Source organism: Alligator mississippiensis, chromosome 11 (assembly GCF_030867095.1).
Source record: "Alligator mississippiensis isolate rAllMis1 chromosome 11, rAllMis1, whole genome shotgun sequence".
NCBI classification, from domain to species: Eukaryota; Metazoa; Chordata; order Crocodylia; family Alligatoridae; genus Alligator; species Alligator mississippiensis.
Genome location: NC_081834.1, coordinates 66,848,220 through 66,862,014, shown reverse-complemented (window position 1 = coordinate 66,862,014; position 13,795 = coordinate 66,848,220). Strand labels below are relative to the sequence as shown.

General features: G+C 45.3%; 1 protein-coding gene across 1 annotated transcript; it reads left to right on the top strand.

Moving 5' to 3' along the window:
* Window positions 1-11,135: 11,135 nt before the first annotated feature.
* LOC132243921 (olfactory receptor 14C36-like) lies at window positions 11,136-12,062 on the top strand (the record flags this gene model as incomplete). Its single annotated transcript, XM_059714412.1, has 1 exon — window positions 11,136-12,062. A coding segment is annotated over exon 1 (927 nt), but the record flags the coding sequence as incomplete, so codon positions are not given.
* Between the last annotated feature and the right edge of the window lie 1,733 nt (window positions 12,063-13,795).

Below are 13,795 nucleotides of genomic sequence, written 5' to 3'. Positions count from 1 at the left end.
CCCACCAGGCTGTCGCAGATCTGTGCATGTTTTGTAGAATAATGTCGCTTCACGTTGTACTCCTCGCAGACAGCCACTTTCTCGTGGCAAATCAGACACAGGATGTTGCTGTTTTGTTCAAGAGCAAAAAAATCAGTGGTCCAACTACCTTTGAAAACTCGACCTTCAGCATCAATGTTTTATTTCCTCTGATTCACCTTCTTTTGAGCGTAGGGTAGGCCCTGTGGCCAATAGAGCCAAAATTAATTTTAGTCATAGGAAAACTAGTTTGGCAGAGACAGGTGAAGTTAAAAACAACTCACCAGTTCAAAATCACCATTTTATGACTATGTACTAATACTGTGGTATCAATATGGACCCCCACCCATCAGGTGTAGTCATAATATGTAAGGTACAGCCTGACGTGCAGGTGCTGCCATCATATGCCAAGTGCAGCTTCAAATGCCGCTCAGCAATGCCATCTAATGCCAGTTAATGCCTCATATGCATGGTAAAGTCCCCATCTGTAAGGTAAAAAAAACAAACAAACAGAAATAGCTAGCCCTGGACAGTGATTGTGTCTGTCTTTGCAGGTGCTAACAATCCTGCCAGCTCTTCCCAAATCAGTACCAGCTTCACTTGCTGGGGACTAAAATCACATAATAGACACCAGGGTTCCTGCTCAAATTTCTCTCCAAAAGTCTTCTTTTAAGTTCTGTGTTTGTTCTCTATCCAGACTCTCAAAAAACGTATTTATCTTGGTAGATGTTTTGCTTCCCCCCCAGATAGACATCTATATGACAGATTACTTGTCTTTCCCATTAGTATTTTAGTCAAAAAGGACAGAGGCATTAGTCTGCATGCAACTCTCTCCTCGGCTGGGACCTGTTGAGCACAGCTGTCCCCATTAGGAGATGCACCTAATGCTTTTCCCCCTGAAAGGCATTTGGCCATGCTTTCCTATACCCTCTGTGCTCCATAAACACAGTCTCGCCTCTTCCCCATCTAACATGCCAAACCTTTTCCACTGCAGCACCTGCTCCAGTGGCTTTTGCAGCACTTAGGCTGGGAGGAAGCTGTACAACTGGGCAGCAGTGAAGCACTCACGTTTAAAGTATTTCACATTGAAGTGGGATTTGTAGCTCGATATGAACATCTACCTGTGGAAGCAAAGAATGGCTGAGACCTCAGGGGGGGAGAGAGAAATTCCTTAGGTAAGAGAAAGATGACCATTAAAGCTGTCTTGAAGGACACAAGACAGATAGCCCCAAGGCGAGAAAAGCTAGTTTAGGCAACCCTTTGTCTTGAATCTCTAAAAAGGTTAATTGCCCAGAGGGAGTCTTTCCTTTAACTGTCTTTCTCCGATAGAAACTTTATTTCGATAGCTACCTGACCTGATTCCAAATTCTACAGTGTGTTTCTTCCACGACACACATATATATGGAGCCAGAGATATGTGGAGCCAGAGATATGTGGAACAGAGTTATATTGGGCCAGAAATATTTGGAGCAGAGATATGTGGAGCCAGAGATATATGGGGCCTGAAATATATGGATCCAGAGATATATGGAGCCAAAGATATATGGAGCCAGAGAATTATGGATCCTGAGATATAAGGAAACAAAGATATATGGAGCCAGATATATATGGAGCAAGAGATATACAGCGTCAGAGATATATGGAGCCAGAGATATCAGAACCAGGTATCCAAGGAGCCAGAGGTATGTGGAGCCAGAGATATATGGAGACATAGGTATATGGAACCAGAATTATATGAAGCTAGAGGTATATGAAGCTAGAGGTATATGTGACCACAGATATATGGGGCCTGACATATATTTATCGAGAGATATATGGAGCCAGAGATATATGGAGCCAGAATTATAGAGGGCCAGAATTATTTTGAGCCAGAGATATTTTGAGCCAGAGATATTTGGAGCAGAGATATATGGAGCCAGAGATATATAGAGCCAGAAGTGAGAGTGAGAGAGAGAGAGTGAGAGAGATATGGGGACAAAGATATAGGGACCCAGGGATTTACAGAGCCAGATATATATGGGGACAGAGATATATGGAGCCAGAGATATATAGAGCGAGAGATATATGGGGACATTGCTATATGGAGCCAGAGATATACTTAGAGCCTGAGATATTTGGGGCCAGAGATATATAGAGTCTCAGATATATGGAGCCAGAAATATATGGAGCCAGAGACATATGGAGCTAGAAATTTATAGAGCCTGAGCTATGTGGAGCCTGAGATATATTGAGCCAGAAATATATGGAGCGAGAGATATATGGAGATAGAAAAATATAGAGCCTGAGAAATATGAAGCCAGAGATATATGGAGCCTGAGATATATGGAGCCAAAAATATATGGAGCGAGAGATATATGGTGCTAGAAATATGTGGAGTGAGAGATATATGAAGCCAGAAATATATAGAGCCTGACATATATGGAGCCAGAGAAATACATAGCTTGAGATATATGGAGCTTGAGACATATGTAGACAAATATATATGGAGCCTGAAATACGTAGAGCCTTAGATATATGGAGCCTCAGATATATTGAGCCAGAGTTATATGGAGCCAGAGATATAAGGTGCGAGAGCTACATGGAGCCAGAAATACATTTAGCCAGAGATATATAGAGCATGAGATATTTGGGGCCAGAAATATATACAGCCTCAGATATATGGAGCTAGAGATATACGGAGCCAGAGACAGATGGAGCCAGAAATTTATAGAGCCTGAGACATATGGAGCCTTAGATTTATAGAGCCAGAAGTATATGGAGCCAGAGAAATATACAGCCTGAGATATATGAAGCCTGATATATTTGGAGCCAAAGATATATGGAGCCAGAGATATATATAGCCTGAGATATACGGAGCCAGAAATATTTACAGCCAGTGATATATGGAGCTAGAGATATATAGAGCCTGAGATACATGGAGGCAGACAGAAATCGATCCATAAATATGTAGAGCCAGAGACATAGGGAACCAGAGATATATGGAGCCAGAACTATATGGAGTTTCATATATATAGAGCCTGACATATATTGAGCCTGAGATATATGGAGCCAATACTATATAGAGGCAGAGATAGATAGAGACTGAAATGTATTGAGCCAAAGATATATGGACCAAGACATATATAGAGCCAGAGATATATAGGGTCTGAGATAAATGGATCCAGAAATATGTAGAGCCAGAGATAAATGGATCCAGAGATATATATGACCCCAGAGATATAGGGATCTGGAGTTTTATGGAGCCAGAGACATATAGAGCCAGAGATATATAGAGGCAGATATACATGGTGCCTGATATATATGGTGCCAGAGATATATGCAGCCAGCGATATATACAGCTGGAGTTTTATGGAGCCAGAATTATATTGAGGCAGGAATATATACAGACAAAGATATATATAGCCAGAGATGCATGGTGCCAGACATATATAGAGCTGGAATTTTATGGAGCCAGAAATATATGGAGCCATAGGTATATAGAGGCAGAAATATATAGAGCCAGAGATAGATGGAGCCAAATATATAATGAGCTGGAGATATATGGAGGTAGTGATAAATGGACTTACATATGTATACAGCTAGAGATATAGGGTGCTAGAGACAGAGGGAGCTAGAAGTAAATGGACATAAAAGTATATGGAGATAGAGATATATGGAGATGTGGAGATATATACAGATAAAGATATATATAGAGAGAGAGATAGGAACACTGCTGAAGAAATGTTGTTGCTGAGTGGCTTGTTATAGAAGAAAAGGGAGCTGCAGTTGCGCAGCCACATGAGCCCAGGCATGCTTTCTCACACACGAGTCATCCTCATTCCCTGACCTACAACCAGAGCATTGCCATAACATGTGCTACACACCTTTCATTAGGAGGTTGGACTCTGCTGGGTGCTGTATGGCTTTTTAAAGAAGTCTTGCCATTTTCATACAGGGAATGAAAGGTACTAGCCAGTGGAAGAGGTTCACAAACAGTGAGGACATCACTGTGAAAGCAAAAAAATTGAAAATTACAGCAATTACTGGCAAAGTGCAATTAAAATACTCAGGAAACACCAAAAATGTTTGCTTACAGTGGTATAAAATGAGTAGCTTCCAAAAAAAATGGAACAGCATTTTAAGCTATTTTTCAACCACTCTGAGTTTCTGTACATCTGCTCCATAAGCACACTTGAACAGGAAGCACAGGGGAGGGGGGCCCAGGAAGCTGGAGACTGGGGTGAATTTGCACAGCTGTCTGTGAGACCAGCATCGATCCCGTGACAAATGTGCACGTGGCAGACTGATCTTTCCCAAAATGGAAGTTCTCTCATCCTCTTGGGCCTTGGCACCTTCTGGGCAGAGAGGTACCTATACTAGGCAGAAAGGTACCAATACTTAGCCCTGTCAGCTGGAACTCAGCCAAAGGCAGGGTATATAGCTGCATGTGTACAGACTAAATTAATCCTGAGATCCATAAGCATCCGTAAGGAGCAGCTCACACCATCGTATGCTGCTTTCCAGAAATTCTCTGGCGCTGCACTGAGCCCAGTCTGCTCCATGCAAAAAAGCCCCTCTCGTTTTCCCTTCCTACCTCAGCTGAGATGCCGCCAACTTCAGCCTAACCCTGAGACATCCCCCCCATGAGGGGGAAGAAAAGGGCTAAAGCCTCCGCTCTGCACCACCCCCAGACAGGGTGCACTCTGGGTTCCTGTCACCACAGACACCCCCAACCATAAAATCCCCATGGGGAGATGTCACCTCTCTACCACCAGCACTTAAGCTACCTGAAAGAGCACCAGCAGCCTCGGGGACAGCCACAGACAGGACACACCCTGAGCAATACCCTCTTGGTGGAAGACGGGGGCAGACCAAGGTTCAAAGAAAAGGATGATACCAGAACAACCCAGGGAGAAAGGATGGGCAGTAGGTGTGGTGACACAATGCCAGAGCAGCAGGGTAGCACAGCAGGAGGAGGGCTGCGAGGGAAGAGGAGGCAAGTGCCAGCAAAAATGAAATGGGAAGGGCTGAAATTGGGCTGAAACTCCAGGAGGAGCCAAGAGGCAGGAGCTGAGTGCAGGGAAAAGGGGGAGAAGGTGCCAAACCAAACAGGGAAGTGAGGTAAGACAGGGGGGTTTAACAAAGAGAGAACAATAAATGGGGACAGGGAGATGTGCAGCTGCAGGAGCATCTCATGTTTCACACACGCTGAAGGCCAACACAGTCAGACTTCCCTCAGCAACCTACAGCCCACCACCAGTTTCAAGCCCCAGCCTACAGCCAACCAAACTAGGGGCTGCCTCTGTGCGCACCCCAAAACCAGGCCCATGGGTTACGGGCAGTTGCCACCAACTGTGCCCACACACCTCTTCCCAACACAACACCCAGCAAATCCCACCAGGAATCCAAAGTAGTGGATCCCAACCAGTACGTGTGAAGTGCATGTTGAGCCAGAAATATATGGAGCCAGAGAAATATACAGCCTGAGATATATGAATCCTGATATATTTGGAGCCAAATATATATGGAGCCAGAGATATATATAGCCTGAGATATATGGAGCCAGAACTATTTAGAGCCAGTGATATATGGAGCCAGAGATATAAGGAACACAATTCCTTATCTTAAAGTGAAAGAAAGAGGAAGGAAGAAAAGGTAGAAGAGGAAAAACATACTCAAAGAGGGGAGAGCAAATGCAGGCAAGAGGAAAAGGGGGCTTTTGCTACATGGGCACTGATCACCAGTGTGACTGGATCCTCTGCTGCGGCTAAGCTCTGCAGACTTTCATGCTTGAAGATCAGGTGCTAACTATCTCTGTCCTGCAGCGCTGCATGGGAGATGGTAGGTAGGGCAGCAATGATGGTCTCTGGGAGGTCAATGAATGCAGATTCAGGAGCCCTCAGGTCACTTCCTGGCCTCGCTATAGACTTCCTGCATGATCTTGAGCGCATCACCTAACTTAGGCAGTGTCACATCCCCATGCGTACCTGTGTCGACCCCCATGTCATCTGGTATGGCAGGTCCAGCATCTTCAGACAGCGTCTCAAACTGTTCCACGGAAAGAGGGAAAAACGAAAAGTCAGGCCAGGTCTTGTTTGGTCCGCGCTCCTCAGGATTTCTCTTGCTCACTCCTGCTGTGCTCGCTAACCCGCACTGAAAATGCTTGGTAGCTCTAACACTGCCTTTGCTGCCCACCCTCTGTTTGCTACCAGAAGAGTTCTGCTAGCTCCTCTCTGCACCTTTCTGTGCATGTCCAGGGTGACGGGGCTTGCAACACTGGGGTCAGGAAGTATTGCTCGACCCCCACAACTCTTGGACGTGGCACCTGAGCAATGAAGTGTGGCACTTGGCATTGCTGTGAGCAGCACTAAGGGAGCAGACCCCAGCTACCCGTTGTATTGTAGGGCTTAGAGCCACAGGTTGCATGGAAGGGAAGACGCTCCACTCTAATCCTGCACAACCAGCCAGCCTGAGTAGAGGGGAGGCAGCGCAGATATCCTCCATTTCAGGTCATGCTCCTGCCTCTCTTTTACAGAGACCCAGCCTTTATTTCAGGACCTCAGGTGAGGGACAACTCATCTTACCCCTGCCCGGGTAAGTTGTTCCTGTGGTTAATAACCCGGTGTGTAACAAGAAAATAGGGTGCACTGTATCCCTCAAATGAAACCGTCCAGCTTCATCTTCCAGTCACTGCGTTCTCTGGAAGCTTTAAGAGCCTTTACCAATTAGAAACTTTCTGTACATAGACGTGCTTTTGGCCCACACTCAAATTGCTGTCAGGATCAAGATTAGGAAAAGGCGCTCAGCCCTACTCCTATTGAAACCAGGGGAAAAAGACCCCTCGACTTCAGGGATAGAAAGTTTGGAGCAACCGGGCTGGGGAACAGACTGCACCACACGGCTAGAGGCAACCTCTGCACAGAGATGACGGAAAAGATACCAGAAGTGAATGAAAGAGTGAGGAGCCTGTGAAAGGCAAGGGGTCAGCTGGGGGAGCCAAGAGACCTTTTGTGGGCCAACGTCCCGGGATTGTTACCTGAGGCTTGACAGGAGCCTTACCACAGCCGTGTCTAACGAGTCTTCTCTGCAGGGATCAGAGTAGGGCAGATGGGCAGGAACAGCCCTGCACTCAACTGCTCCCGCTGCCCCCCAACAACCCTCCCACCTCTCCCCTCCCCATTGCTGTACATAACTGGATTGATTATTGGATCCAGCATGGAATAGATTATGGTTTCTATGAGGTCAAGAGCTGATGGGGAGCTGGAGATAGGTTTCATATAGGGAAAGGTACACATGCTTATAAGCAAGGAGACCAGAATGAGGTGAGCAAGGAAGGTGAGAAGTCTTTGTGATATCCTTTCTCAGATGGGCACTGTGTTGAAGATCTGAATGTAAGATACAATTATGAAGAGTAAACAGGTCTAAAGTTATGCAAACACCAACAGCAATTATCTCAAGGTGTGTATGGTACAAGTCAGAGCAAGTGAGCTTGATTAGCTGAGGGATTTCACAGAAGAACTGGTTGATGATATTAGCTTCCTGGAAAGATGCACTAAAGGTGTTACCAGTGTGCAGGGCAGAATATAGAAAACCACAGATCCATGCACTGGCTGCCATTTATCTGCAAGCTCTCTTGGTCAAGATTGTCTCATAGTGCAGTGTTTTGCAGATGACAGTGCATCGATCATGTGCTGTGATAGTGAGAAAAGGGAAGTCAGGTGTGAGGAAGAACAAGAAGAAAAGGACTTGGACGACACATCCAGCACAGAACATGGACCTGGTGTTCAGCAGAGAATTGGCTAAGGATATTGAGAAGGTGACAGAGATAGTTCCAAGGTCTGGGATAGAAAGGTTCATCAGGAAGAAGTGCATGGGGCTGTGGAGATGGTGGTCAAGAATTATAACTGTGATATCAAGGAGATTCCCAATCAGAGATGCCACCAGAAAGTGATGGCTTTCACACTGGGAAGACAAAGCCACTTTTTTCTTGAAGGTTGCAAGAAGGGCTATTGGGATATCTGTGTAACTCTATGTAATGGACACATCAATATGGTAGAGCAGGGGATCACCAACATTTTCCATTTTTAGGCAAGATTGACCGAGATCAGGGGAAACTAGGCTGATACCAAAACCAGGCGACTACTACCACTTTTCCTCAGTGCTGCTTCTTTTTGGTGCCCAGCTGCAGTACAGCACCGCGCAGGGTAAGAGAATTCCCCTGTTACCAAAAGTCCTTCCTCCACAGGGTGGATACATTGGGGTCATGGGCTCTAGATTGCCAACAGCTGTGATGAAGTCCAGACAAAACTGATAAGGTCAAAATGAAATATTTTGGGACTATTTGGTCCATGAAAAAATAAAATAAATCCCAAGCTGGGGTTTGAGAAAGTTCGATATTTTTAAATTTCTCTCATGATAGGATCATAGTTTCTGGCCATGGGAACATCTGTGAAGACAGTGAATTCCAAACACCACAAATCTTCCAGTTGCTGGACTCCAACCAACCCCTGTCCCAAGTGGGAGCTGCCAGTACAGTAGGTTAGCATGGAGGCTGAAGGACAGAGACACATATTGTCAGACCAGGCTCTGGCATCTGTCAGGTTTGGATCAAGAGCAATCAGGTCCATGAATGAATCTCTGATCTTTTGATGCTCCTTGTGGAGCCTGCCTGGCATGTGCTGTACATGGCATGAGGCTACACGGGGATGTCTGCTTCATGTGGCACCTGTGCCAGGCTAGCCTTGTGTACTAGACTGGGGGTCTGTCTGCATTGAGCCCATTCATCCACCCTGCATGCAGGATCCCGCATGCACAGTCAGCTACACGTCTGCCCCACTGGGCAGTTTTTACTGTGCAGTTATGTAGTACTTGCCGTAACGAGAACTAAATGAACATTCAGTACCCGCCGTGACTGTGCAGTCCCAAAGGGGCATGGGACATTTCAAACCCTACTGTGCAGTAGCAATGAAGTAATGCTCAGGAGCTCATTGCTACTGCACAGTAGCGGCAGCATCATGGTTAGTGCCTGCCAACACTACGTTGCCACAGGGATGAACGACATAGCCGTAGCTCTTCGCTACACTGACCTAGAATCTCGTATAGACACAGCTAGCCTGGTGCAAATGCCACATGCCATGAACGACACGTGCCCCTGGAAGCTGTGGGGGAACGGCGACTGCCTGCAGGTGGCAGTGGTGGCAGCAAATGGGGAGCTCCTGCAGGTAGCCGTAGTAGCGTTGGCGGCGGGGCAGGGGGAGTGGCAAGTAGTGACCACCTGCAGACATCACCAGCCATGTTGGCAGTGGCCAGTGGCGATCAGCGACTGGCCGGAGATACTGTTGGCAGTGTTGACAGTCGGGGGCAGTGGGGGCACTGGCAAGTGGCAACTACCTACAGGGACCGCCGGTGCTTCTTCCACGGGGTGAACTACCAATCTCAGGAGGTCCACATGCTCCCATGTACACCCCCTATGCATTGCCAGTGCCATATGTAATCTGCACCCCCAGTGACTTCCTGTGGGTAACGTGCCGCAGTCTGGCTCCTCACATCTTATGCTCTGCACGGTGCTGGGGCTGTTTTGTGCTGTGTGTGGTGTGCAGGGCTAGAGCTGTACACATGATGCAAGCACCAGATGTAGCCAGCCCACAATGCACGTTGCATGCAGTGCCTCCATTAGACCACCCCTATGGGCTTGACCTGGCAGATGGGGTCCATCTGTGTTTGACGCCACTGGGTTCAAGGGAAGCTGATGGTGGAAGAAATGAGGGGGAGCTGGGACCTGGGATCTATACAAGTCAGGGGAAAGTGGTCCTTCGGGATGTCATATTCATGACAGTAGATAGAGAACCAGGACCCTGCTAATGATTGCTGAGCTAATATTTTGTCAATGTGATGCCTTGCAATGGAGCTTGTTTTCCTGAGTTATGGAATATATTAATTATATTTAAAATTATTTCTTTTGCACCTTACAACCTAACTTTTATTCTCATGTAATTTTCTCATGCAAAACTGCATAAGAACTAACCCAATTGCAACTTGGTGCCTCCCTGCATGCTAAGGTGCCCAGGCTGGCTAACTGGGACAACAGAGCCAGATAGAGAAGCTCAGGGCCTTCTCAGAGATCCCTTCACTTGTGTTGTGAGGGAGATTAAACCAGAGCACAGCTCTGCTGTTCTTCTAACATCTGTACAGCTCAGACTGTTTACATCTGGGCTTTTCCTTCTGAGTTGTGCAGGACTGCAGGGAACGAGTCCCATGAGCCTTTGAATGAAAACAAGGGCAAAATTGTTGTCTTGCTTCACTCCTTTTCTACAAGGCAGGGTTGAGGTCAGCTGCACACTCAGAAACCTGGCTGGATTTACTCCAGTCGCTCAGTGACAGAGGGAACAGAGAAAGACCTCTGGGCTATCTGTTCTTTTGGGGATCTCGACTAGTGGTCAGTGCAGAGGAGATCTGAGAGATCAACTGGACAAGAGCAAAGGATCTCAGCAAAGGAAGCCTGAATATAACACAAGGTCAGGACACTCCCACAAAAAACATTTCAGTAAGTTTTCTGTATCAATGAAGTGTCGTGTTTTATTACAAATATTGAAGTTGGAAAACCTGGCTCCATAAATCATATTGCATTCTACGTATAATAGATTCAAAGCTACAAGAGTCAATGAAGAATGTTTCACTGTTTTTGCTATGAATTCAGATAAAGTTATACAGCTTATTAGGAATTGGGTGGAGGGTGAGGTGGGATTAGGACCACTAAGGAAGTCAAATTTTACATATCTTATATTTCACATGTATTTGTTTCCAGCATACATTTTCTAGGTCAGATGGATAAATTATAGACTTTTGGATTTAAATAAAAAAAAAAAAAATCCTGAGTTGCGGCTGGGAAAACATTTTCTTCACTTTCTAAAGGAAATATCAAAATATTTTATTTTATGTATGTAGGGTCTTGCCATGGAAAAATAATTTATTAAAATCAAATTTTCCATGAGGCAAAAATTGGAATATTTACATTCTTACCATGAAATTTGGAGACATAATAGATGGGAATATCAAAGCCACTGAGTTTGTTACTCTCCTCCTTACCACTGCCCTTGTTCTATTATACCCAGGACTTGCACGGTGCCCTGGGAAGGAAGATGCCCAACTGCACCACTGTGACCGAGTTCCTCCTCCTGGGCTTCTCTGACACTCGGGAGCTGCAGATCTTACACTTTACCATCTTTCTCGCAGCATACCTTGCAGGTCTGGTGGGGAACCTCCTTGTTACCACTGTTGTAACTACGGACCACCACCTCCACAGCCCCATGTACTATTTTTTAGCAAATTTGTCCATCCTTGACCTTGGATCCATCTCTGTCATTGTCCCTAACTCCATGGCCAATTCTCTCTTAAACACCAAGACAATTTCCTATCCTGGATGTGTGTCCCAGGTCTTTCTCTTGATCCTCTTTTGTTCAGCTGATTTTTCATTCCTCACCATCATGGCATATGACCGGTACGTTGCCATCTGCAAGCCACTGCATTATGAGATAATAATGAACAGAAGAGCTTGTGTCCAGATGGGTGCCAGTGCTTGGGTTGCTGGTGCCATCTACTCTGCACTGCACACTGGGAACACCTTTAGTCTCCCCTTCTGCCACTCAAATATCATCAACCAGTTCTTCTGTGAAGTCCCCCAGCTGCTCAAGCTCTCCTGCTCTGACGCATACCGCAGAGAGCTGGCAGCCCTTGCCTTCAGTGTGTTTTTATGTTTAGGCTGTTTTGTTTTCATCGTTGTGTCGTATGTTCAGATCTTCACCGCAGTGTGGACAATCCCCTCTGAGCAGGGCCGGCAGAAAGCCTTCTCCACCTGCATTCCTCATCTGATTGTGGTCTCCCTGTTTCTTTCCACTTCCAGCATTGCCTACATGAAGCCCGTCTCTGACTCCCCGTGCCCTCTGGATCTCCTGGCAGCTGTTCTGTATTCTGTGGTGCCTCCATTGATGAATCCGGTCATCTACAGCATGAGGAACCGGGAGATCGAAGCTGCCCTGAGGAAACTGCTCCACAGGCTGATCCGCTCCAAGAACAATATGTCCATCTTTCTTTCATGACTTTGCTTTACTTATATTTCTGTTTTCTAATTTACACATGAACTTAGTTTTTTCATAGTATTGTGTGAAACCTACATATAAAAAATGAAGGTGGTGGGTTAATTCTGTAATGTTGTAAGGTCAAAGACTTGGATTTATCATTTTGTATTGGCACTGTTGAAGTGGAAAAGTAATGTTTCATGCATCAATTTTACTGTCTTTGCACCATCTAAAATATATCCCATCAGTTGCAAGATAATGAAGAATTAAAGAACTTTGTTTACTAATTGGTGCAATCAATTATTTGAATGACAGAATATACAGGCAAATCTCCAGATGACGTGAAACTGGAATGAAGTGCAAGTACTTTAGGGGACAGGGATAGAGTTCAGATAGATACGGATAGATTGGGGAGCTGGGCTTGAAACAATAAGACGAAGGCCTAGGATATATATGCAAGTTGCCACACATAAGGGGAGCATAATCAAAAGCACAAATACAGCTTGGGTTATAAATGGGTGGTATCGTGGCTGAAAAGGTGGGGTCACAGAGTCAATATGAACCAGCAATTTGATGCAACTACAGAAAAATGAATGCAGTTTTTGGCTGCAACAACAGGAGTATTAAATGTAAAACAAGCAGGTACGTTGTGGTCATGTTGGACACAAGCAAACAAGGTTCTTTGGGTGAATCTAATACTTTTCATTAGACGAGCTTATATATTTGGAAACAATTTTCTTAGCAAGCATTTGGATTTAAAAGACAGGAAGAGCACACACCACCTGCAGATGCTTTCCCAGCCTGACAAAGGGTTTTTAAACCCAAAAGCTTGCTAAGAAAGATGTAAAACATAGGAGGTGATAGTACTAGGCTTCACTTAGACTACTGTGTGAATTTCTGGGCTTCACATTTTAAGATGGAATATGAAGCAATTAGAAAAGTTCAGAGATAGGTGACAAAAATGAAAAATTGTTGGAAGACAAGCCATGTTAAGAAGAGATGGAGAGAAGTAGGCATATTTAGCTTGCAGAAAGGGTAATTAAGAGGCAGATCACAGCAGTCTTGAAATATCTGAAAAAACTGCCATGAAGAAGAGGGCAAACAATTGATCTTTGATGATTAAGGTGGAGCTGGAGATGGGAGGAGAAATGGATGGAACCACAGGAAGGTCATGGGTGGAATCCATGTAAATATGTATAGACCAGGGGTATAAATATTGAAAAGAACTGTTGCTCAGGGCTGCTCCCCGTATTCGGTCGGTGAGGGAGCTTGCCCAAAGCCATCTCCGCTGTGAATAAAGCTGTTGCAAACAACGTGTGTTGGTGTTTGCTCCCTGCCCTGCTCTGGCTAATGAGCAACAGGATCCCTGGGGAATTGGCCCATCATTTCCCCAGTCGTTGGGTGCCGCATGGAGTCAGACAGACATGACTAAGGTTTTGTGAACTTGTCTGGTTATAATAACACAGCATGTTCCAAATAAAAAGTGTTTTAAAGGAAAAGTCCTGATCAGCTTTGCTACTGATCACACAAAACTTTCTGGAATTAGCCCGTGTGTTAACTACTGTAAATAAGCTTTGAATACAACAATATCCTGTCTAAACCTACATATGGCAAAGTGCTTCCTCTTTCCATCTGAGAACATGCTTCCTTGCCCATATCTCCCAAGTGCTCCTTCATTTTTTTTTTTTCTCTCTCCAGGCTCTGACTGCAAGGTTTCAGGGCAA